Here is a 21,527-nt window from a genome sequence, read left to right as displayed (position 1 = left end):
ACTTCTCCGGATGTTCCGGCAACCTGGTGCCCCTAGGGAAGTGGCCACTTACTGACCGGTTCCAAAACCTAGCTTGCGATACGTCAAACTTCATGATTTTGCAAAATATGGCCCAATACTCTTGATTTGCAAAATCATAAAGTTTGATATGTCGCAAGCTAGGTTTCAGAACCGGTTAGAAAGTGGCCACATACCATGGGGCACAAGGTTTCCGGAACATCCGGAGAAGTGGTCACTGTATCCGAAATTTCTGGAAACATGGTCCAAAACTCTTGTTTAGCAAAATCATAAAGTTTGATATGTCGTAAGCTAGATTTCAGAACCGATCAGTAAGTGGTCACTTCCTGGGGGCACCAGGTCTACGGAACGTCCGGAGAAATGGTCAGTGTATGCGAAATCTCTAGAAACATGGTCCAATACTCTTGTTTTTCAAAATCATGAAGTTTGATATATCACAAGCTAGGTTTCAGAACCGGTCAAAAAGTGGCCACTTCCCTTGGGGCACCAGGTTTCCGGAACATCCGGAGAAGTGGCCAGTACATCCAAAATCTCTAGAAACATGGTCCAATGCTCTTGTTTTGCAAAATCATTAAGTTTGATATGTCGCAAACTAGGATTCAGAACCGGTCAGAGAGTGGTCACTTCCCTGGGGGTACCAGGTTTCCGGAACATCCAGAGAAGTGGCCAGTATATCGGAAGTTTCTGGAAACATGGTCTAATACTCTTGTTTTGCAAAATCATAAAGTCGCAAGCTAGGTTTCAGAACCGGTCAGTAACCGCTTTTTGAAACGGATTTCCTTGTTTAAAGGTATGAATGACCCCCACTCGAAAAGCTCACACCTAAATCGGTGTACTCTGTTTGACGCCCTTGAACAAAATCCGATTGCAACGAGCAAAAGCCGATTTCACGAGTCAGTAGTGCATTGAAATAGCCTCTTCAATCCAAACAAGTTACACACGTTTCCATTTGGCAGCTACGTACATACATCCACTCAAAAAAGTCAACCGACCAGAAACATCGATACAGGATCAAAAGAGATGAAACAGGTTGGTTGGTCGTCCGGGATTTAGGTGCTGCTGCGGGTGCGTCAAATGGCCATCGATCGTTTCACGATAAAAAAAAAGTTCCTGGGTCGTCCGTGGGCATCGGTATTCGTGTTGCACATCCATCTGGTCCCGGCCCGGTGTCCAAGCCCATCAATCATGCAGTGCACGAATTACAGCGCCTCACCGTTGGAGCACAAAAGAGCGGAACAAAACGAACGATTACAATAGCTCGAAATCAATAATTGAAAAACTAACATAACAACCATCATCACCATGAGCATCCATTTTGCAGATGCTCGAGGGGAGGATCATTTGGGGATGCTGAATGCTGGATGCTCGCAATACCGGTTGAAAAGCCGAACGAAAGAGAAGCAAGTATGAAAGGGCCCAATTGAATCATTTGATTAAATTTTTACCAAAGCATTCAATGGGGAGGGCTTTTACCGCTATTCATGGCAAGAGGATAAACGTTGTGGAGGGATTTTTTTTTAAGTAAGCTGTGGTGGTATCATGATACAGGAATGGTACGCTTGATATCGGGAAACTGAGAGTGAAAGCGATGGATAAGTAACACAATACTTGTGTTTGCTAACGAAGAGCGGACAGTACCTTTTTTCGAAAACGTCAAGTGAAAAGGCAATATAAAAGTTTCAAGTTGCAAACATCGTAACTTTGCTTCCTTTATCTTGTTAAATGATCTTTATTTGAGACTATAAAGCATGCTTTATTTTTGAAATATTAAAGCAGAGACGCTTATGTTGAAAAATCTTGCTGGAATAGCGGTTTTTTCTCGAGGGGATAATGTCGGTAGTGTCACTGACAAGTACATACATCCAGTAATAAAAAAAAAACATTTCGTTATCGTGTGCTTGACTTGAACATCGATTGTTGTTTGTGTCGAAGTGAGACCCAAACGATTCAGCAAGCTATGTCTCACCGGTGGAGGTTACGGTATGACAAGCGAAATCCCACTGAAACGGTACATGTGGGCATATTTACCAGTACAGGATAAACGGGAAAAAGTGTACAAGGACTCAAACAGGAAGAACAAGACAAACTGAGTAAATGCATGAAAAATTGACGCTTAATTATGCTGATAAAAAAATGGCTTCGACTGCTGGAAACACACGTATCCGGGGAATGCCAAAATGAATAGTGATGGAATTCAAGTTAAAAATCACAACATCCAAACATGATTGCCTATAAGTCTTAACAACGACTAATTGTTTAACCTGATTCAATTCTGTCTCAGCTATTGTGATGAACACTTATTCCATACAGTCAGCCCAAAGTGTCTGAACATCATTCAAGCTTTTAATCATCATCCCATGTACAATGTTCCTTCCAAAGACAACAAAGCAATAACCAGTACAACTGCTCACATTCCACTTGAGCAAAAGACACGGTCATAACCATCAAAAGTACTCAAACATCCTCAACTGGGTCCGGACCACCTTCCGTCGCAGTTCCATTCCATCACGAACGGAACGGAGTGGTAGTACTTCAGCTGCGAGTCGGTACAATCCAAACCAGCAAGGAATATGACTTTCTGAGAGCATCCTTTCGACCACCTACCGACTCAACTGGCTTAGGGAACGACAGACAGCAATCCAATCTCACCCACCTACATAACCCGGCCCGAGTAAGAGCGAGCATCAATAAAACACAGTTAAATTTTACGAATCATTTCGAGGGTCCTTTAACGATTATTTCAATTAGACCTGAGCACGGGCAGACCGAGACTCCGAAGCGGACCGGAGCGGTGGTGGTGCAGTGCAATTTCCAGTCGTTGATTCATATGCGGCGGGTGCTGTTTGCTGGAGTGGGTGCTGCTGGTACAATATGGTGAAAAGTTGGGGTCCTGCTGTGATCACAAGACAGAATTGACAATAATTGAAAGTATAAATGTGTAAAGATATAGCCAGACAGAGACGACGAGAATTGGTGAGGGTGGGAGAAGACGAACATGGATTGGATACATGAACACATTTATGAACTGAGGTGGGAATGTACCGAGTTGTAACTGTCAGAAAAGGAATCTTTTCAAGCAAGTGTGTAGCACAGTATAAAAAGCGAGACTAGGAGAAAGGCAACGGATTCTAAAGGTTGGCAGTTGAGTAGACGAATGATAAGGCTTGGGAGACTCCTGTGGATACAGTAGACATTCGATAACTGGAACATGTTTCACTCACCGAATGAAATTCGATAACTGCAACAACTAACAGTCGTCAAAAAGCTGTCAGTTTCTGCAAAATGCAATGAACACGTAGACGGCATCCCTATCCTAATCTAATGGGATTGTTTGCAGCCAACATCAATCGGATTCCCCCATTAACAATGCGTAATCGCACCCTGGTGACAGCGAATGTGCAATTGGAAAACATCGTACTGCCAGAAAAGTACAAACGAAAAAAAATCGAATCTCGGTTGACGTTTCATTTTGACGAATAGCGGTGCGATTAGGGAGCGTCCAGAAATTACGTAGCATTTTAGATGGGAGGGGGGAATCTGGAATTGTGAAACGAACCATGTATTAGGTATGGGAAATATGCTTCAACGGAGGAGGGGGGAGTAAAAACCCTGTCAAAAATGATACGTCATTCATGGGCGCTTCCTTATTGCAAAATTGTTGTATTTAGGGGACATTCAATTAAAAAACGTTGCAGCTAAAGCTTTTGCAACGAGCAAACGTCTACTGTAGTAAGTTTTACATGAAGCCATGATACACTCCCTCTCTTTCGTTAATATCTCAGCTGTTTATTTGTAATATGATTGTCTCCTTGCATTAAACGATGGTCAACACAATCATCTTTTGATTTGCACTGCAAAAATAGTTGAAAAGTGTACCATTACATTGCAATAATTGAAAGAGAAAGTGAACAACCAGAGCCTCTCAAATGCAGATAGGACCTATTGAAATGTTTGGCCTGATTTAGGTAGAATCTATTTAGGTCCCTCCATTTCGGTTACGTTACCTAAATTGAATTTGATTGTGTTCAGAACAGTTAGAGTACTTAAGATTATGTAGGTTGGTTGGTTTATGGGGAACAAGTAGTGAGTGAGTTGAGGGGATAGGGGGGGGGGGGGGGGGGCTTTTCAGTGTTGAGAGATGCCTCCTCAACCCCCTCCCCACAGTGTTGCGAAGTGTCAGTATCAATCGACATTTCCTGCTGAATTTGAGATAGGTAACCACAAGCCTCCGATCATTCATTTGCTACCATAATTGCAAATTTGTGGTGTTGTAAGTTTAAGGTTGAATGATTCGTCATTGATATAATCGTCATCAATGAAATTTGGGAAGCAGTATTCTCGTTCAAAACACAAATATTCGTTTTGAAAAAGTATTCACTGCATTCCACTCTCCATCTGAAATACAGTGAATAAATTTTTATAATGAATATTTGTGTTTTGAACGAGAAAACGGCTTTTAAAATATCAATGTTCACGATTACTTATATCAATGACGAATCCTTCAACCTTAAAGCTTTTATAATCATTGATGGCGTCAAACCCGACATAAACCTATCATTGACCTGTTTTCATGTTGGTCGCCAAATTCAACATAGACTTAAAAGTTGTTCGATGTTGGTCCAACAGTGGTCCAACATACGACAAAAATTGACCCAATTTTGACCCGACATTCGATACATTTTCAGTCTGGCGAAATTTTGCAGGGTTTTCCGTGTTTCGTGCCCAGCTAGTAATTTGAATAACAATTCAGTCAATCGACAAGGATTCGCTTCTCATTTGGTTAATGCTCTGACTGAATGAAATCGTTTCAAACACGACTAGAAGAAAAAAATACTGAAAAGAATTGTTAGTTACTGTAACGCCTGTAACACATTGAGAAACCCCCTGAGACCCCCTGAGACCCCCTTTGACCCCATGTGACGCACTTGTAGAATCTATAACCAAGGATGGGGTCATTCATTTGTAATCATTTACATTCACTTGCGAATAACTCGCTTCAGAAACATCGTAGCAAAACCTAATGTGAGGAGCACTTTTTTATTTTTGTTTTACCTGGAATTTTGTAGAATAATGTACTAGCGTAGCGTCAATAATAAAGCCAATAGAACATAGCAAACGCTACTCTCCACGGTGTGAATGTAATTTGTATTCACCCTCCACGCTTTCACAGCTCGTTTACGAATTTGGTATGCGTTTGCGACCCTAATGCTAGTCGGCGAACTTTCAGATAAAACTACAACGTTCAATTCATCCATACATAGTTTTTTGATAGAATGCTTCTGAACTGAGATAGTATTAATTGAATGTAACTCTTTGCAAATGAATGATCTCATCCCTGTCTATGACAAAAGGTCGAGAGACATAAGGTCGAAGGACAAAATACCGTAGGACAAAATGTCGAATGGACAAAAGGTCGAAGGGACAAAAGGTCGAATGGACAAATGGTCGGATGGGACAAAAGTCGAACGGACAGTCGAAGTTCCTTTGATCTTTTGTCCCTCGACCATTTGGCCTTCGACCTTCTGTCCTAACGCCCACCTGAGACCCCCCGAAGACCGCTTAAAATGCTCCTGTAATGGCTTAGGAAACCTTCTGAAAAATCTTGAAATGCCCCAACACCATTCTTCTCGATCCCCATGTAACGTACCTGAGACCCTCCAAAACCCCCGAAAACGCCCCTGAAGTAGACGTGTGCGCCACCGCGCCGCACCGCCGTCGCTGACGATTTTTTCACGCCGCCGCCGCCAATCAAGTTGACCCGGCGCGCCGCTGTTCAAATTTTTCCACGCCGCCGAACAAAATTTGCCACGCCGATGAGAAAATGACAAAGATTTTTTTTCTCGCCAGCACGAACCACCGTTTTTCGGCTGTTTGGGCTCGTTCGGAAGTTAACCATCAATGTTAACTCCTTTTTCCAATCAGCCTAGATAGCTGTGTAGTGTCGGTAGCGGTTGTCTCAATTGGCTAAGAATAACACTACGGATCGCCTGATCCAGTGGTAAGAGTCCACTAAACAGGTGACCCCTAATTCATGGTGTTATGCGGCTTTATGCTTACCGTGCCAAGGAATGAATGGTTAGGGGGGGTCTAATAAAAACCTAACCACAAACGGAGCCTGTGGAGAATTAGGGCGTCCTCCACAGTATTACGCCCTTACTGCGCTAACCGGAGCAATAGTGCAGCTGACCTTGCGTTTCTCCGAGATAATCAGCTGCCCTTCTTAAGTCTCAAATTTGAGGCTAAATAAGGGCGGGATTATTCAAATGTTGTAAATTAGCTTACATTACTACCTATATGGGTTCGCTTAATGCGTTTTCGTCATTGGCGTTTTTCAACTGACACCGATTTGGTTTGTCGTTGATGTTTCCTTTTTGTGCTATGATTATGAAATGTGTAGTTTGGGTAGTGGCTACGGCTAGGAAACCTCAGATCAATTTTCAGCGTAAAAAGCGTGCGTGGCCCAAGTGGCTCTACTTCAAAAAGCTCATTTTCGTAGGGTAACTTCTGTATAGGTTACCTTGTGAACCCAGTTTTGCTTCTTTCATTATAAATGAAGTGTCGTGCCTCGAGCATGCTATATCTTAGAATAACGTTAACCGTATTTTTTTAACCTTTCCTTATGGATGCCTTCAAGCAAGCTCTTGTATTCAGCATATTTTCGCTGATATTATGGCAGTATTGCTGTGATGATTACATCATCTGAATTAGCTCAAACATTAATTTGAGATGCTTCAGTTTGATGAATTACTTAGGTAGTCCAGTTCATGGATATCTTGATATAGAATTGCACCTAACCAATCTCTGCATGAGCGGAATTTGTCATGAGTTGACTGATTGGCATGTGTTAGATGAGGAGTCTCCACTTTTGAGTGTTCCTTCGCAAAATTTGCGTATTCAGACGTCCCTGCTCAACGAACCAGGGAACCTGTACTAATTGGTTGCGACCACGTTTTGTGGACAACTCGCTTCCATTGCTTCTCCAAGAGAGTTTCATTGTGGTTTTGTACCTACAACGCCCTCCATTGTGGTATACCATAACTATTGCTTTGAAAGAAGCTTGTCCTCTGCGGTCTGTGCGGACTGCAAGAGGTATTCCTGAATGGAACTCTAATCTGTTCAAGTTCAATATATCTTCGGATAAATCATTCTTTTGTATAGTTACAAATCTCTAGTTTCCGCTTGAGAATTATAGCTATATAATCGACTTAGTGGGCCCTAAAAAGCTCTGCTTAATTCAAATCTCCAGGAGGAAATGGGGTTTTGTCCTATTTTTCTCCAGAGGGATTTGAGTATTTCAAACATGTGTTGAACTCTTGTAGTTTTCTATGGGGTATTTTCATGGCGTAAAATTACTCCACAGTTTTATCCCGAAAGGGTGCGTGCGTTGTGTAAAGATGCAATGAGTTTCAGATTTATCTGGTAACCTCGTTCTTTCTGAAATGCTTGAGACGCATTGTCGATTGTCACATCTGTGATGTTTGTCTGGCTGACATGCCTATTCATGTGAACTCACATGCCTCACAATTTGGGATGTCCACAGTGATTCTTTTACACAAAGCTGTATATGTTTTCAAGAAAGTACTCGCTTAAACGCAGGTTTTGCTTGGGTGATTTCTTGAATATTGAGGATGCTTTCGATGCCGTGCCTTTCAATGTCACATTGAAAGTCGCGTGACGTCACAAGCTACCTCCAATGAGCTATAGGCTCTCTTTACGCTTATGCGTTTTACAGTGTCCTTTTCAGGGCACTGATTTAACCCGTTGTGGTATGGGCTATGAGCTCTCGTTGCACTTATGCGTTCATTCCCTTTTCTAGGGTACCCCTTCCTATTTCATCACCTTTCCCTTTCCTAATCCCATTCCTTCCCTTGTCCCATTCTCCCTCAGGTAAATGATGAAATAGGCTTATATGTATGGCGATGGCACAAATGTCCCAAATGGAGGATAACGTGCCTCTGGAGCCGGCCTTCTGATACCTACCTGATACCAGTTTGAACCTAAGAGCAATAAAAGTGGCAAGTTTTAAACAGTTTGTATTTTTTTTTCTGGTGCAGCGTATTAGGTGTATTTTTGGAGTTCGTTTCGTGAAGTTTCTGCTATATTTTTTATGATTTCTTACTGCAATACATTGAAGATTGTCGTGAAGCATTAGGCGAGTCTCTTTTGCAAACCAACAACATTATTGGTGGCATTTTCAAGAAGTTCACAAATCCTTCTCTTAATTATTTTCGGCATATCTTATTGGATGATTTTTATGGCAACTAACAAAATGAGGAATTGGAGGAATATATTCCATGAAATTTTCTTCCTAAATTCCTCCAGGAATATAGGGGACCTCCAGAAATTTCACCAAGAATTCTTCTAGAAAACCTTTCATGCTTAAGAAATTCCTTCATTCAGAAATGTCTCCGGGGATTATTTCAGAAAACCATTCAAGGATTCCAAACATTCTAACAGCGTTATATTTTTAGAAAATCAAGAGCTCGGAATTCTTTCAGAAATTTCTCCAGGGGTTTCTACAAAAAATCCGAATGTTACTTCAGAAATATTTATTTGGAATGCCTCAAATGCCTCCATAAATTTTTCAAAGAATTTCTTTAGAGAACCTCCTAAAATGGCTCCATTGAATCCTTAGAAATTCTAAAAATTAGGTTATTTAAAAGTTGTCCATTTTCAACCTCCACCCCCCTTGGCAGACTTTTTGTAGTGGACCTCCACTGAAATTTGTTTATGGATTATTTTGTGAACCCCATCCCTTAACGTAGTTGATAGATGTTCCCTTTCAGAAATAACGCCAGGAATTTCATTTTCAAAGTAATCTGGAGGAATTTCTAGGAAATCCTACGAAAAATCTTTCAGGACTTCTTCAATATTTTTTTATGGAATATCTCCAGGGATTTTGTTTCTTATAATTTTGTTTGGTGATCCCAGCAGATATATTCTTCCAGTGAGTTATGCAGAAATTCATGAAAAGACTCCTTCAGGATCTCCTCCGAGTATTAATTTATGTATTTCACCTCACTTATATTCTTTAAGAAATTCAGAAATTCGTTCAGATACAATTCCTAGGAAGTTTTACATAAATTCCTTTGGAAATTTCTCATGTGATTCTTAACATAAGTTTCAAAGTTTCTCCAGACATTCTTTCAGGGATTCCTTTAAAAATACGTTCTTACAGAAAATTCTTCCAAAATATTTATTAATAAATTCTTTTAAAAATTACACCACGGGTTTCTGACGAAGAGTTTCCAGAAGTTTTGTTTAGCATTTTTTCTTTAATTCATTCAGAAACTCCTTGGGATTCTTCCACATAATCCTCCAAGAATTCGTTTAGAAATATCTCCAAGAATTTGTACAGGAATTAGATGGACATCCTTTTTTTTAATTCCTCCAAGGTTCCATCTGAAGTTTACTCAGGAATTCCATCAGAAATGTCGCTAAATAAAGACTCCTTTAGAAACTCGAGGAATCCTTCATGAAAGTCCTTCTTCGGGGAAAAAAACTTGAGGAGTTTCTTGAGATGACTTCAGAAGAATATCCAGAAGAATTTTATGATAAACTTTCTAGTAGAGGCTCGACTGTATCGTTTCAACTATCATTAAAAACGGCTACGCAGTCTTGAAATTAGCAAACGATGTTTATTACTTGCCCAACGTTTCGTGAAGAAGACACTAACCCCGTGTCGAAACGTTGGGCAAGTAATAAACATCGTTTGCTAATTTCAAGACTGCGTAGCCGTTTTTAATGTTAATTATGATAAACTTTTGAGGAAATTCATGGAAACATCCTGAAAAGGTTTCTGAGATAATCCATGATTAAATTTTTCAAATACAACAATGAGGAATTTTTGAATTGAATGACGAAGAAGTTTCTGAAAAAGAACTTCGAGAATCCGTAAAAAAAAAAATGCAAACAAAGGTACTGGAAGAATTCTTAAAAAATCTCAATAAACTTCTGAAAGGATTCCTGGAGGATGCTATGGAACAAACTCTAAAAGAGCTCCTGGAGGAGATACTTCTGGAGGAATTCTTGAAAAAAAATCTTGCAAAGGTATTAGTGGATAAAAAGCCATAATGCAATTTCCCTAGAGGATTTTTTTTTCGGAGGAAGTTTTAATCTAATGAAATAATTATTGAAGCAATCACCAAAAGAAATTTTGTAAAATATATTTTTTTAAGGAATCTCTGAAGCAATGCTATTAAAACTGGAGAATGATGTGGGATATTCATGGAAAAATCCTTAGAGAAACGCCATGAAATAAATACTGATGTGATTTCTGAAGGAGCTCCATATTTGCTGGAAAATTTCTGAAAGAATCCCCTAAGAAAGATTTCTATAAATACCAAGAGAAGTTTACGATCCAACCCCTAGAGAAACTTCCAGAAGAATCTCTTGAGAATTTTTTGGAGGAATTCCTGAAGAAACGCCTAAAACAATCTCTGAAGGAATTAATGAAGAGAGCCCAAAGGGAACATATTGAGAATATATTTGAGAACCACTCGAGGAACTAAAAAAAAAACAGTAATCTGAATTTTTCAAGGAATTGAAGAAATTCTAATTCAAAGATTTTTCGTCCTGATTAGGAAAAATCATCCAAACAATGTAAATAAGGTTCAATTATAAAATAATTTTCTTAGGGGCATACCAGTATATGGGGCACTGTAATTTTAAAACCTTGAGTGAATAACCAGCTCAGATTTTGCCATGTCAACACTGGATTAAAATGAGTTTTAGAAAAAACTGGATTAAAAAAGACGTGCGGCTGTGTGATTTGCTATTTACCTAAAGAATTTTCTTAATAAAAGATTCTCTCAAAATTCTATAGCGAAAATCTTGTAAAGTAGAAGAAAATTGTTTTTGGGACCACAAAGCGTTTTATTCTGTATTTACGATTTTTAATGATTGAAAAAGAAGCTCACGCCGATTACGCCGCCGCCGCTGCCTCAAATTCCTAAAAGCGTCACCGCCAGTGACATCTGCTTCGGTGCACACGTCCTCCCCTCCTTAAACTCTCTTGAAAGTCCTCGGAAACTCCAGAAACCCCCTTTAAATCTCCTAGCCACTCTCTTATCTTAAACTTCTTTGCAACCTTGTACTCCATTTAGGTAATAAACTAAACTCATTTAGATAACGAATCCATTTAAGGACAAGGTACTTGGAGTACATAGCTCAAAATTTCTAGAGCACCGTTTTTTAGAACCGTTGAATGGAATTGGATGAAAATGCATCACCCATATTGTTCAGTGGTTGTCAACAGCGTGATGCATTTTAATCCAAATCCGTTCAACGGTTCTAAAAAACGGTGTTCTAGAAATTTTGAGCTATGTACTCCAAATACCTTGTCCTTAAGTAAAAATTCTATTTAGGCAGTTCCGACGCATTACCTAAATGGAGGTTTGGGTGTAAAAAAGCACCTTGTAATATTAATCGTCCAAGGAACTATCGCTGAACAAGTTTTATATCTAAGATTACTTGGACATTGGCTTGATCGCGATAGAATAGAGCAATTGACACGAATTTTTGAGGAAACTCAGAAGGAACTCCTGCAGGAATTCACTAAAAAAAAGGAGAAATTCCTTAAGGAAGTCCTGCAAGAACCCCATACGGAACGTCAGGAATTAGCAGTAGTTTCATAAGGAAGTCCATGAAAATCTGAAGGCATTCCGTAATTAACATCTTCAAGATTTCCTAGAATTAGGTTCATATGAGAATATTCCATAACGAACTTCCAAAGGAATACCAGAAGATTTGTCAATTAGCAACATTTTGTGCCTCTTCTAATTACAAGGTTTTTCAGTTTGTTTCAGACATACCAACAAATCTGGTGGATTCCAGTAAAGGGCAATGTATATCATTGTACCCTAGCTTACGTCACATCGGCGCAGTTGGTCGTGTGCGAGTGTATTGTCGATTGCCATCTGAGCCGAAAGAGAGATGGATTTGTGAAAAAGAAGTGTTCACGGTGTGGCTTCGGAGCCCGTTTGGCTTTTTATTCCGCAGAATCATTACTTGTTATGTGACTTAGTTGGTTAAAGCGCAGCGAATACGGAGTCATGGGTTCGAATCCCACCAGAACGCGATTTTTTTTCACAAATTTCATCTCTCAATTTATCAATTGGCAACATTTCGTGCCTCATCTATTTACAAGTTTTTCCAATATAAGAAGAGTCTGCAGAAATCTATAGAAATCACAAGATGAATCGAAGAAATCTCAGGAAAATCGGACTCAATTACGGACAGATATCCTAGAGGAATCCTGGAAGGAGCTCGTGAAGGAATTCTGGAAGGAATTCTTGGAGGAATCTCAGAAGTAGTTCATTCCTCCAGGAATTTCAGAATGAATTCCTCTATGAATCGTGGAATAAACTCCCAGAAAAGTTTTGCTAGAAAATTTTGAAAGAATCCCGGAAGCAATTCTTAGAGGAATTAAGGAGGAATCTCCGAAGAAAATCCTCTAGAAAATCGCAAAGAATTTCACGAAGGAATTCATGGAGACAAGGAAACCCAAAGGAACTCCAGGTTGATCTTGAATGATAATTTTAGGGAAATCCCTGAAAAAAAAAACTACTGGAGGATCCCGTAACGTTCCGTTACTCGCGCGATTGACCACCTCCGTCAGCAACCTGCCAGCTCGGACCGCCCCGTTCTGCTGAATACAAAAAGCGAGATTTTTTCAACGTGTTATACAAAATACAACAGCGCAATCGCTCGAGGGTTAAAGGAACTTCTAGGATTTCATCATCAACTATTTCCGGGATGCCTTCTGGAACTTCTTCCGGGATTTCTCTATTAAATTCGTTTAGGATTCTTCCACAAGTTTTTTTTTCAAGAGTTCCAGCCATAGATTCTTTTCCTCCAAGACTTTCTTCTGCGATTACAATAGGAGTTCTTTTTGGAATCCCTCCAGGTAGTTCACCATTAATTTCCTTAGGTAGTCCTTTAGTTTTAGTGCAAGGGACCCTTTTAGTTTTTTTTTTTCATTTGGAATTCCTTGTGGAATCCCTTCAGGACTCCTTCCGTTTTTTCTTCTGGATTCCTCCACGTATTCCATCCTCCAAGAATTTATTCTGGGTTTCCTTCAAGAACTCGGTCCAGGCTCAAGGACCAAGGTTGTACATCCTTCAGTAGTTTTTAACTAAATTGTCTCAGGATTTTTTTTATGGAACTCGTGGAAGAACTTCAGTTGGAACCTCATTGGGAATCTCAGAAGAAACTCCTAAGAGAATCTCAGAGGGTGCCTCTGAAAGAATCTTGAATTAACCTCTGGAAAAAACTTGTGTTATTCTGAAATCTGAAATTATTCAGGTTCTTGCAGATATTCCAAAATATTTTCAATAAAGTAAGGGATTATTCCGAGAATCCCACCAGAGTTTCTTAAAAAAATGCCGTTTTAATGACACCAGTATTTATTTTTTTAATAAAATTCCACAGGAATATCTCCTACCATAACTACAGCCGGACTCCTAATGGAATTACGTTCCTAAATTCATTGTAATTTCACGGGATTCTAACCCCAAGCTGTTGAATCCTAACATAAACAATTTCAATCTTCTATAATAATCAACCCTTCCCCCTTCAATCACTAATTTACTGATTTTAGCGAGTGATTATGATAATGCCGTTGGTCACGGCGTCAAGTCACGGAAGCTGTGAAAAAACCCCTTGAGGTCTCACGGGGTACCAGGATATTTCGGTGAGGCTTTCGAAGGGCTCTTCAAGGGGTTCAAGGAGATTTCTGATGCACTTCAAGAAGCTTCAGAAAATTATCAACGAATTTTCGAGACGGTGCAAAGGCGTTGCGTAGTCGTTTACAGAGGTTTCGGAGAATTTCAGGTGCGTTACATTGGGTCCCTCTGAGACATTTCAGGAAGTTTCAGAGGATTTTCGGTGGGTTTCCGATACGTTACAGAGGCGTTATATAGTTTTCGGCGGTTTTGGAGGGTTCCAGGTGTGTTAAATGGAGTCCGATGGGACTTTGACGGAATTCAGGAGGCATTTTAGGAATTTCCAGAGGATTTTAGGCGGATTTCGGATATGTTAAAGAGGCGTTTTTGGGGGTTCCGGTGGGTAACACACCAGAGACCCCTCAGAAGCCTCGAAAACGCTCCAGAAGCCCTCTATAATTCTCTGCAACTCGCTGAAAATTTCCACAACTCTCTGAATCCCCTCCTTGTTACAGACCTGAGAGCCTCCGAAACCCCTGAAAATGTCTGTGAAGCTTCTTGAAATGCCCATGCAACGCACCTGCCTTCCTTCGAAACCCCCAAAAACGTCTAAGTAATGCCTCAATAATATCTCGGAAACCCGCCGAATATCCTTCGAAACTTCCTGAACAACCTCCGAATATCCTCTCAGACCCCCTGTAACGCCACTGAAACATCCTGGAACCTCCTGAAACCACCTAAGACGCCGCTAAATCCTCTCTGAAACGCCCTGTAATCCCTTGAAACGCCTTTGAAACGCCCCTAAAAGCCCCCCTGAAATGTGCATGAACCCCCAGAAACTTTCTACATCTATAACACCTTTGAGGCCTCCCTGTAACGTTGTGTAACCCCTTCAAACGCTCATCAAATGCCCATAAAAGTCCTGAAACATCCTGAACACCCTGAAACCCCCAGACATCCCATAAAACGCCTCTGAAATCTACCTAAAACGCCCTATAGCTGCTCGACCTCACCTTTGAAACGCCCCTAAAAGCTCCCCTTAAACATTCTGGAATCCCTTGAAACCTGTAGTCTTTTTTTGTACATCTACCATGACTTGCCATTTAAACGTTTGTTTTTTTTTAAATAATGCGTTTTTTACGTAAACCGCATAGAAAAACTTCAGAACATATAAATTTTCAACCGCTAACGTTCTTTTTTCTTTCTTCTCTTTATTCTAACTTTGTTCAGGCCCCAACCTCAAAAGATCCATTGCTTCACACAGCCATCCAACACCGCACATCAAGTCACATCGAGGAAATGGTTTGGAAAAATGATACCCATTTGGAAAACCAAAAGCCACACACATAACACATCAAGAACAGCCAAAAACAGTTGAAAGCCAGACGAAGGACGAAATTCGATTTGATTATTCGGCCAACTTTTCGGTACACTTTTGGGATGAAGCACACCTGGTAGAAAAACACAAACACACACAACAGCAGTGAAGATGAGAGCAACAGAGGGGAAAACACTGAGCCAACAATTCAGCCCATCGAATCGCATCGATGCGATGGTAGGCGGTGGGGATTGAACAGGAAAGGCGAAAGGACGATGACTATTTTCAAGCATCATTACCCTGTTAAATGTTCGGTGCTGTGGCTCAAATTGGCAGTCGGCTCCGGCGGAGAAGAAAAGGCCGGTGGTGGTGGCACCGGTAGACAGGATGCGTCCAGGACAAACGGCGAACTAGGCATACTGCCGGACGGACTCGGTCGATCCAAATCGATGGCCGATGTCGAACAGTGCAACCGTCGATGATACGGCGGGCTCTGTTGTTGCTGCTGCTGCTGCTGCTGTCGATGGTAGCTATTTGGTGCAGGTTGCGGTGAGAGAAAGGGTAAAACGGAGACAGTGGGAATAGCGAGCGAGAGTCTTCGATTTCAAGGGAGTGGAGGGTTGTGAACATTTTTTTTTGTCAAAGTGGGTGTTTTTGAATGGTGGTAGTAGAATGATGAAAAATCAGGGAAAGTGAACAAGAGAAATAACTGTTATTTGTATTTTAAAAGATCATGTTCTTAAATTCATTAAGGCAAGTAACGCCTTTTCTTAAAGGTGGTTTCTTTTGTTTATCGCTCGTAAATCTTCAAACGTTCTTTTTGATATGCTTTCCCAATTAATGGATTAATAAACCACATTTGCTGCATATCAGTTTTTGAATGTTGCAAAAACTCATACTTTTTTAATATATAGATATGTAATACTTTAGGATAGATGAAGAAGAAAATACAGGATAGTGGCAACTTCTATTATTACAGCCATAAACGTAAGAATGAAACAAAACTATCCACTCTGTTCTACGATAATGAATGTAAGACCACTTGAAATTGAAACGTTACGAAAATAAAAGAATCGTAAAAGTATAGCGCGAGCGCAGCAATAATGCGCTCTGTTTATCTTGGACCATTAAAAATACATCCACTTCGGGAATTCTACACCATTCACTCACATCCACAGAAACAACGAAAAAAAAACAAGAATCGAGAGCCACCTACCTTGGTCCCTCTATCCGGACGGCGTCGTCGTCCATTGGCATCCAGGTGCAGCGTCTCATATCACCCGCCGGCAGTGTGGCACTGCTTCCAGTGACCATCGCACCGCCACCTCCGGCCCCAGCTGCTCCACCGCTCCCAGCCAGAAACGATGTCGGTTTTCGCCGGAAGTAGGGATTGTCCAGTTCATCGTCGTACTGCTGCAGGATGGATTTTGTTATGGGTCCCGTATTCATGTACCTGTAAGGGAATGTCATAAATGGAAATCAAACATTAGCACTCATAGTGGTTGGGTTTAAAAAATAACGGAACGGGAAGACGCCGGGCCACTGGCGTGCGCAGGGTTCTTGCTTAGGGGGGGAGGGTCACTTCAATGATGGTGCAAAATTGATCATGGTGATACACCCAATATGAATTCCCAAGAAGGGGTCTTAACATGCTGTGGTGCTAACATCCCCAGACAACCATCAATCGCATAAGAAACCACGCTGTACATCGTATAAAGTACTATTTTAAGTCACTATCGCATATATGTACGGCTGACTAACAATTTTCATTGCATATGATGTTATATAAGAATACAAATCAACTATGGTATGAGTACATCGTAGTAGATGATATTCTGATGTTTTATTGCGATGAACTTTACTTATTCGTTAAAGCGTGCGAGCGAACTCGCAAATCGTCAAATGAATTGCGTACTGCGATGCTTAAACGTCTTCGCTTGGTACTTTTCTTATTGAGTCAGTTTACCTCGCATTGGGGTATGGATGAATTTGCATGAAAGAACAAATAAACTCGTTAAAATGTGCATACAAACTCGCATAAGCTAGAGGCGTTTATGTTGACATAATGCGATTTGATATGTGTTAAAATTAAAGAATTTCTGTTGGGCTGTGGTTGCAGTACCAAAAAGCTACAAGAAAGGGAACAGCCATAATTATGGTTACAAAGGCATCATTATTTGTTTATAATCAACATTGGCAGGCGCTAGTCAGAGAGGGGTAGTGAAAACTGTGCGGGAAATGGTGTTTCGTCATTTTTAGCCTGCCAAACACGCACAGCGCAAATGAACCAAGCGCATTCCAACAAACACTGAGGAGAGTTAGAATATCATGATAAATAAATCAGCTTGTTTCGTAAGTAGCGTTTGGTGTTGTGTGTGAAGTGTGGCTCGACAATCCAGAGGTCATTAGTTCGATATCGAGCTGACAAGAATTGTTTTTTTAAATATTATCAAGTCGCATAAGATGCTGAACTACGTTGTAATAGTGCACACGATGCATCGCATAAGACATCGCTTCAAGTCATATAGCGTTAATATTGTTCCGTCAATGCACGTATAGCGCCTCCACTTTTATACGCATAAGCCACTTTGACTGCATCTTATGCGATGTAATTGTTTGATCGGAATCCTTGTTGCAATCTACAGAGATTCCTCCAAGATTCCTCCAAGGATTCGTTCATGAATTCCTGCAGGAATTCCCAAGAAATTCTTCTAGGAATTCCTTTAGAAAATCCTCCAAGATGTCTCCAGAGATTTCTTCCAGGAATTCTTACCGAAACCCTTCCAAGAATTCCTCCAGGGATACCTCTATAGAGTCCTCCAGAAATTCCTCCAGGAATTCCTTCAGAAATTCCTCGAAAAGATCTTTCAGACATTCCTACAGAAGTTTCTCCAAAATGCCTCTATATTTCCCCCCGAAAATTCCTCAAATAATTTCTTCAGGAATTCCTCCAGAAATACCTCCAGACATTCCTCCAGAGATTCTCCTGAAATTTTTCTAGAAAATCCTCTAGAAATGTCTGCCAGAATTCCTTCAATATTTCCTCCAGGGATTCCTCAAGGAACTGCTCCACGTATTCCTCCAGAAAAACCTAAAGAAATTTCCCACGGAACTCTTTCAGGAACTTCTCCTGGAATTTTTCGAGAAATACCTCCAAGGAATTCCTTCAGGAAATTCCCAAAAAAATTTCTTCTGGAATTCCTCCAGGGTCAAGAATTTATTCAGAAATTTCTCAAAAAAAACCCTCCTGGAATTCTTCCATAAATTTCTTGTGGAGCTCTTCAGAAATTCATCCAGGAAGCCTCAAAAATTTATCCAGAAATCCTTCAAAAAACTGCTGCAGAATCCTCCAGGAATTCCCCCAGAAATTCCGGGAGGAATTCCTCCAGGAATTCCTCCAGAAAATCTTCTAGGAATTTCTACCAGAATTTCTCCAGAGAAGCCTAAAGGAATGTCTCTCGGAGGAATCCTCCCTAGAATTTCTCTAGGGATACCTCAATGGATTCCTTTAGGAATTTCTCAAGGAATTTCTCCAGGAATTCCTCGAGAAGTTCTTTCAGACATTTCTCTCCAGAAAATCATAAGTAAATTTCCCACGTAACTCTTTCAGGAACTCCTCCTGGAGTTTTTCAAGAAATACCTCCAGGAAATTCCCTAAGAATTGTTTCAGAAATTCCGGCAGTGATTGGTTTATGAATTTATTTTGAAATTCCTCAAAAAATTCTCCAAATATCCTCCAGGAATTCTTTCATAAATTTCTCGAGGAGCTCCTTCAGAAATTCATCCAGGAAGCCTCAATAACTTCTCCAGAAATCCTTAAAGGAACTACTGCAGAATCCTTCAGAAATTCCTCCTGGAATTCCTGGAGGAATTCCTCCAGGAGTTCCTCCAGAAAATTTTCTAGGAATTTCTACAAGAATTCCTCCAGAGAATCCTAAGGAATGTCTCTCGGAGGAATTCTCCCAAGAATTCCTCTAGGGATACCTCCAAAGATTCCTACAAGAATTTCTCCAGAAATTTCTCCAGGAATTCCTTCAGAAATTCCTCCATGGATTTTTTTCTCAGGAATCTCAAGGAATTTCTCCACGGATTCCTCCAGATAATCCTGAAGCAACTTTTCACGGAACTCTTCCAGGAATTCTTCCAGGGATACCTCCATAGAATCCTACAGAAATACCTCCAGGAATTCCTCCATGGATGGCTGCAGGAATTTCTCCAATATTTTCTCCTGGGATTCGTCCACGTATTTTCCCAGAAAATCTTTACGGTATTTCTCCTGAAACTTTTCCGGCAATTCCTCGAGGAAATCCTTCAGGGATTCCTCCATGGATTTCTCCTGGAATTTACCTATGAATTTGTTCGGGAATGCCTCCAAGGATTCATCCATGATTTACTTCAGAAATTCCTCACAAAAAATCCTTCAGAAATCCCTCGAAGAGTTCCTTCAGACATTCCTCCAAGAATTCTTCTAGTCCTTCAGGAAGCCTTAAATATTTGTTCAGAAATTCCCTAAAGAATATCTCCAGGTATTCCTCTAGATATTCCTCCAGGAATTCCTCCAAAAAACTTTTCCAGAAATAACTCTCGGAGTGCATACAGGGATTCCTCAAGAAATTCTGCAGGTATTTCTCCAGGAAATCTCCCAGGAATATCTGCTGGGATTTCTTCTGGAATTCCTTCAGGAAGCTTAAAATATTTCTTCATAAATATCTCAAAGGAATTCATCCATTCATTCGTTCGAAAATTCAAAAAAAAAAAATCAAAAATAGCTCCTAAAATAGCTTCTGGAATTTCTACAGGGATTCTTTCAGAAATTTCTGCAGGGATTCCTCCAATAATTCCTCCACGGATTTCTCCAGAAAATCCTGACGAATTTTCTCCCGGAACTCTTCCAGGAATTACTTCAGGAATTCCTCGAGAATTTTCTCCAGGGAGTTTCCTGTGGATTTCTTCAGGTTTTTTCAGGAGTTTCTCCAGGAATTTCTCCAGAAGTTTCTCCAGGAATTTCTCCAGAAATTTTCCCAGGGATTCCTCCAGGAATACTAGACTAACATTTGTAAAGGGCGAAACAACCATTGCAAATTTCTGCTCCTCCTGTTCCTCCTGAGCGTACTTCCCATTATTCATGTAATCACTGACAAGTAACAGGTAGAACAAAGTCCCCTCTATCAGATAAAGGGATAAGTTTGCATGAATAAATTAAATAAGAGAGACGGAAGAAGCTGAGGCGTGCATAAATTACGACCAACATTTGGGAGAGGGGGGAGGATTAGAAAAGTGTGACAGTACGTGTATTAGGTATAGGAAAATGTCAGAGTGACAGAGGGGGGAAGGGGGGTCTAGAAATCCTGAAAATCTATGAATGAATCTTCCCAATAGTTGTACTGCCCTTCTCACATGTTAGTCTAGAATTCCCCTAGGTATCCCTTCAGATAATCCTCTAAGAATTTCTCCAGGAATTCTTCAACGGATCGTTCCAGAAAATTCTAAAACAAAATCTCCCGGAACATTTCCAGGAATTCCTCTAGAAATTCCTCGAGAAATTTCTCTAGAGATTCCTTCATGGATTTCTTCAGAAATTTCTTCCGAAATTTCTCCAGGAATTTCTTCAGGGTTTCCTCCAAGGATCAATGAATTTCTTCAGATATCCCGCAGGAGTTCCTCCAGTCATTCCTCCAGGAAGCCGCAAATATTTTTTCCAGAAATTCCTCCAAATTTTTTCCAGGAATTCCTGAATATATTTTTTCAAGATTATTCTCCCAAAAAACATCTAGGAATCCAAGAGGGATTTTTCCCGAGGTTCCTCTTGAAATTGCTCCTTGGAGTTATCCTGGGGATCCTCCAGAGATTCCTTCAGTTATAAATCCTGGAATTCTTTCACAAATGTCTACAGGGATTCTTCTAAGAATTCCTCCACGGATTCCTCCAGGCTATCTTAACCGGATTCCTTTGGAAACCCCTCCAGTGATTCTTCCAGAAATTCCTTCAGGGATTCCTCCTTTAATTCCTCCAGAAATTTCTTCAGGGATTGCTCCTGAAATTTTTCCAGGGATTTCTCCTGAAAATCCTTCAGGAATTCCTGCTGGTATGCCTCCACGGATTACTCCAGATATTCTATCAGGAATTCCTCAATAAATTCTTTGAGGAAATCCTCCATTGATTCCTGCAGGAATTCTTCCAAGGCATTCTTGTCTTCAGGAATTCCTCCAGAAATTTCTTCACGTATTTCTCCTGAATTTCTTCTAGAGATTCCGCCCGTGAATCTTTCTGGGATTTCTCCAGGATTTCCTCCAGGGATTTGTCAATGAATTCCTCCAGAAACTCTTTCTGGAATTCCCCCAAAAATTCTTTCATGAATTTCTCCAGCAATTCATCCACGGATTCCTACAGCAATCCTTTTACGGATTCCTCCAGGGATTATTCCTGTAATCCTTCCAGGCATTTATTCTGGAAGTACTTCACGGATTCCTTCAGGAACTCCTCCAGGCATTTCCGTAAGGATTTTACAGAGCTTCCTTCAGTAATTC

The 21,527-nt window shown here is 40.5% G+C and overlaps 1 protein-coding gene across 8 annotated transcripts in view; it reads right to left on the bottom strand.

Annotated features, from left to right (window-relative positions):
- Positions 1-21,527, bottom strand: part of LOC109409200 (uncharacterized) — a 504,613-nt gene that overhangs the window by 281,378 nt on the left and 201,708 nt on the right. For 4 of the 8 annotated variants that reach the window (XM_062849689.1, XM_062849690.1, XM_062849695.1 and 1 more), the window contains exons 5-6: positions 16,217-16,453; positions 15,300-15,596 (exon numbers count right to left, since the gene is read on the bottom strand). In XM_062849689.1, coding sequence (XP_062705673.1) covers positions 15,300-15,596; positions 16,217-16,453 — 534 coding nt within the window. The remainder of the gene's footprint in view (positions 1-15,299; positions 15,597-16,216; positions 16,454-21,527) is intronic. The other 4 variants (XM_062849693.1, XM_062849694.1, XM_062849697.1 and 1 more) reach the window with 2 other exon arrangements.

The sequence above is a fragment of the Aedes albopictus genome, chromosome 2 (assembly GCF_035046485.1).
Source record: "Aedes albopictus strain Foshan chromosome 2, AalbF5, whole genome shotgun sequence".
Taxonomy (NCBI): domain Eukaryota; kingdom Metazoa; phylum Arthropoda; class Insecta; order Diptera; family Culicidae; genus Aedes; species Aedes albopictus.
Note: the sequence above shows the minus strand (reverse complement) of the source record. Positions and strands in the feature narration are given on the sequence as shown.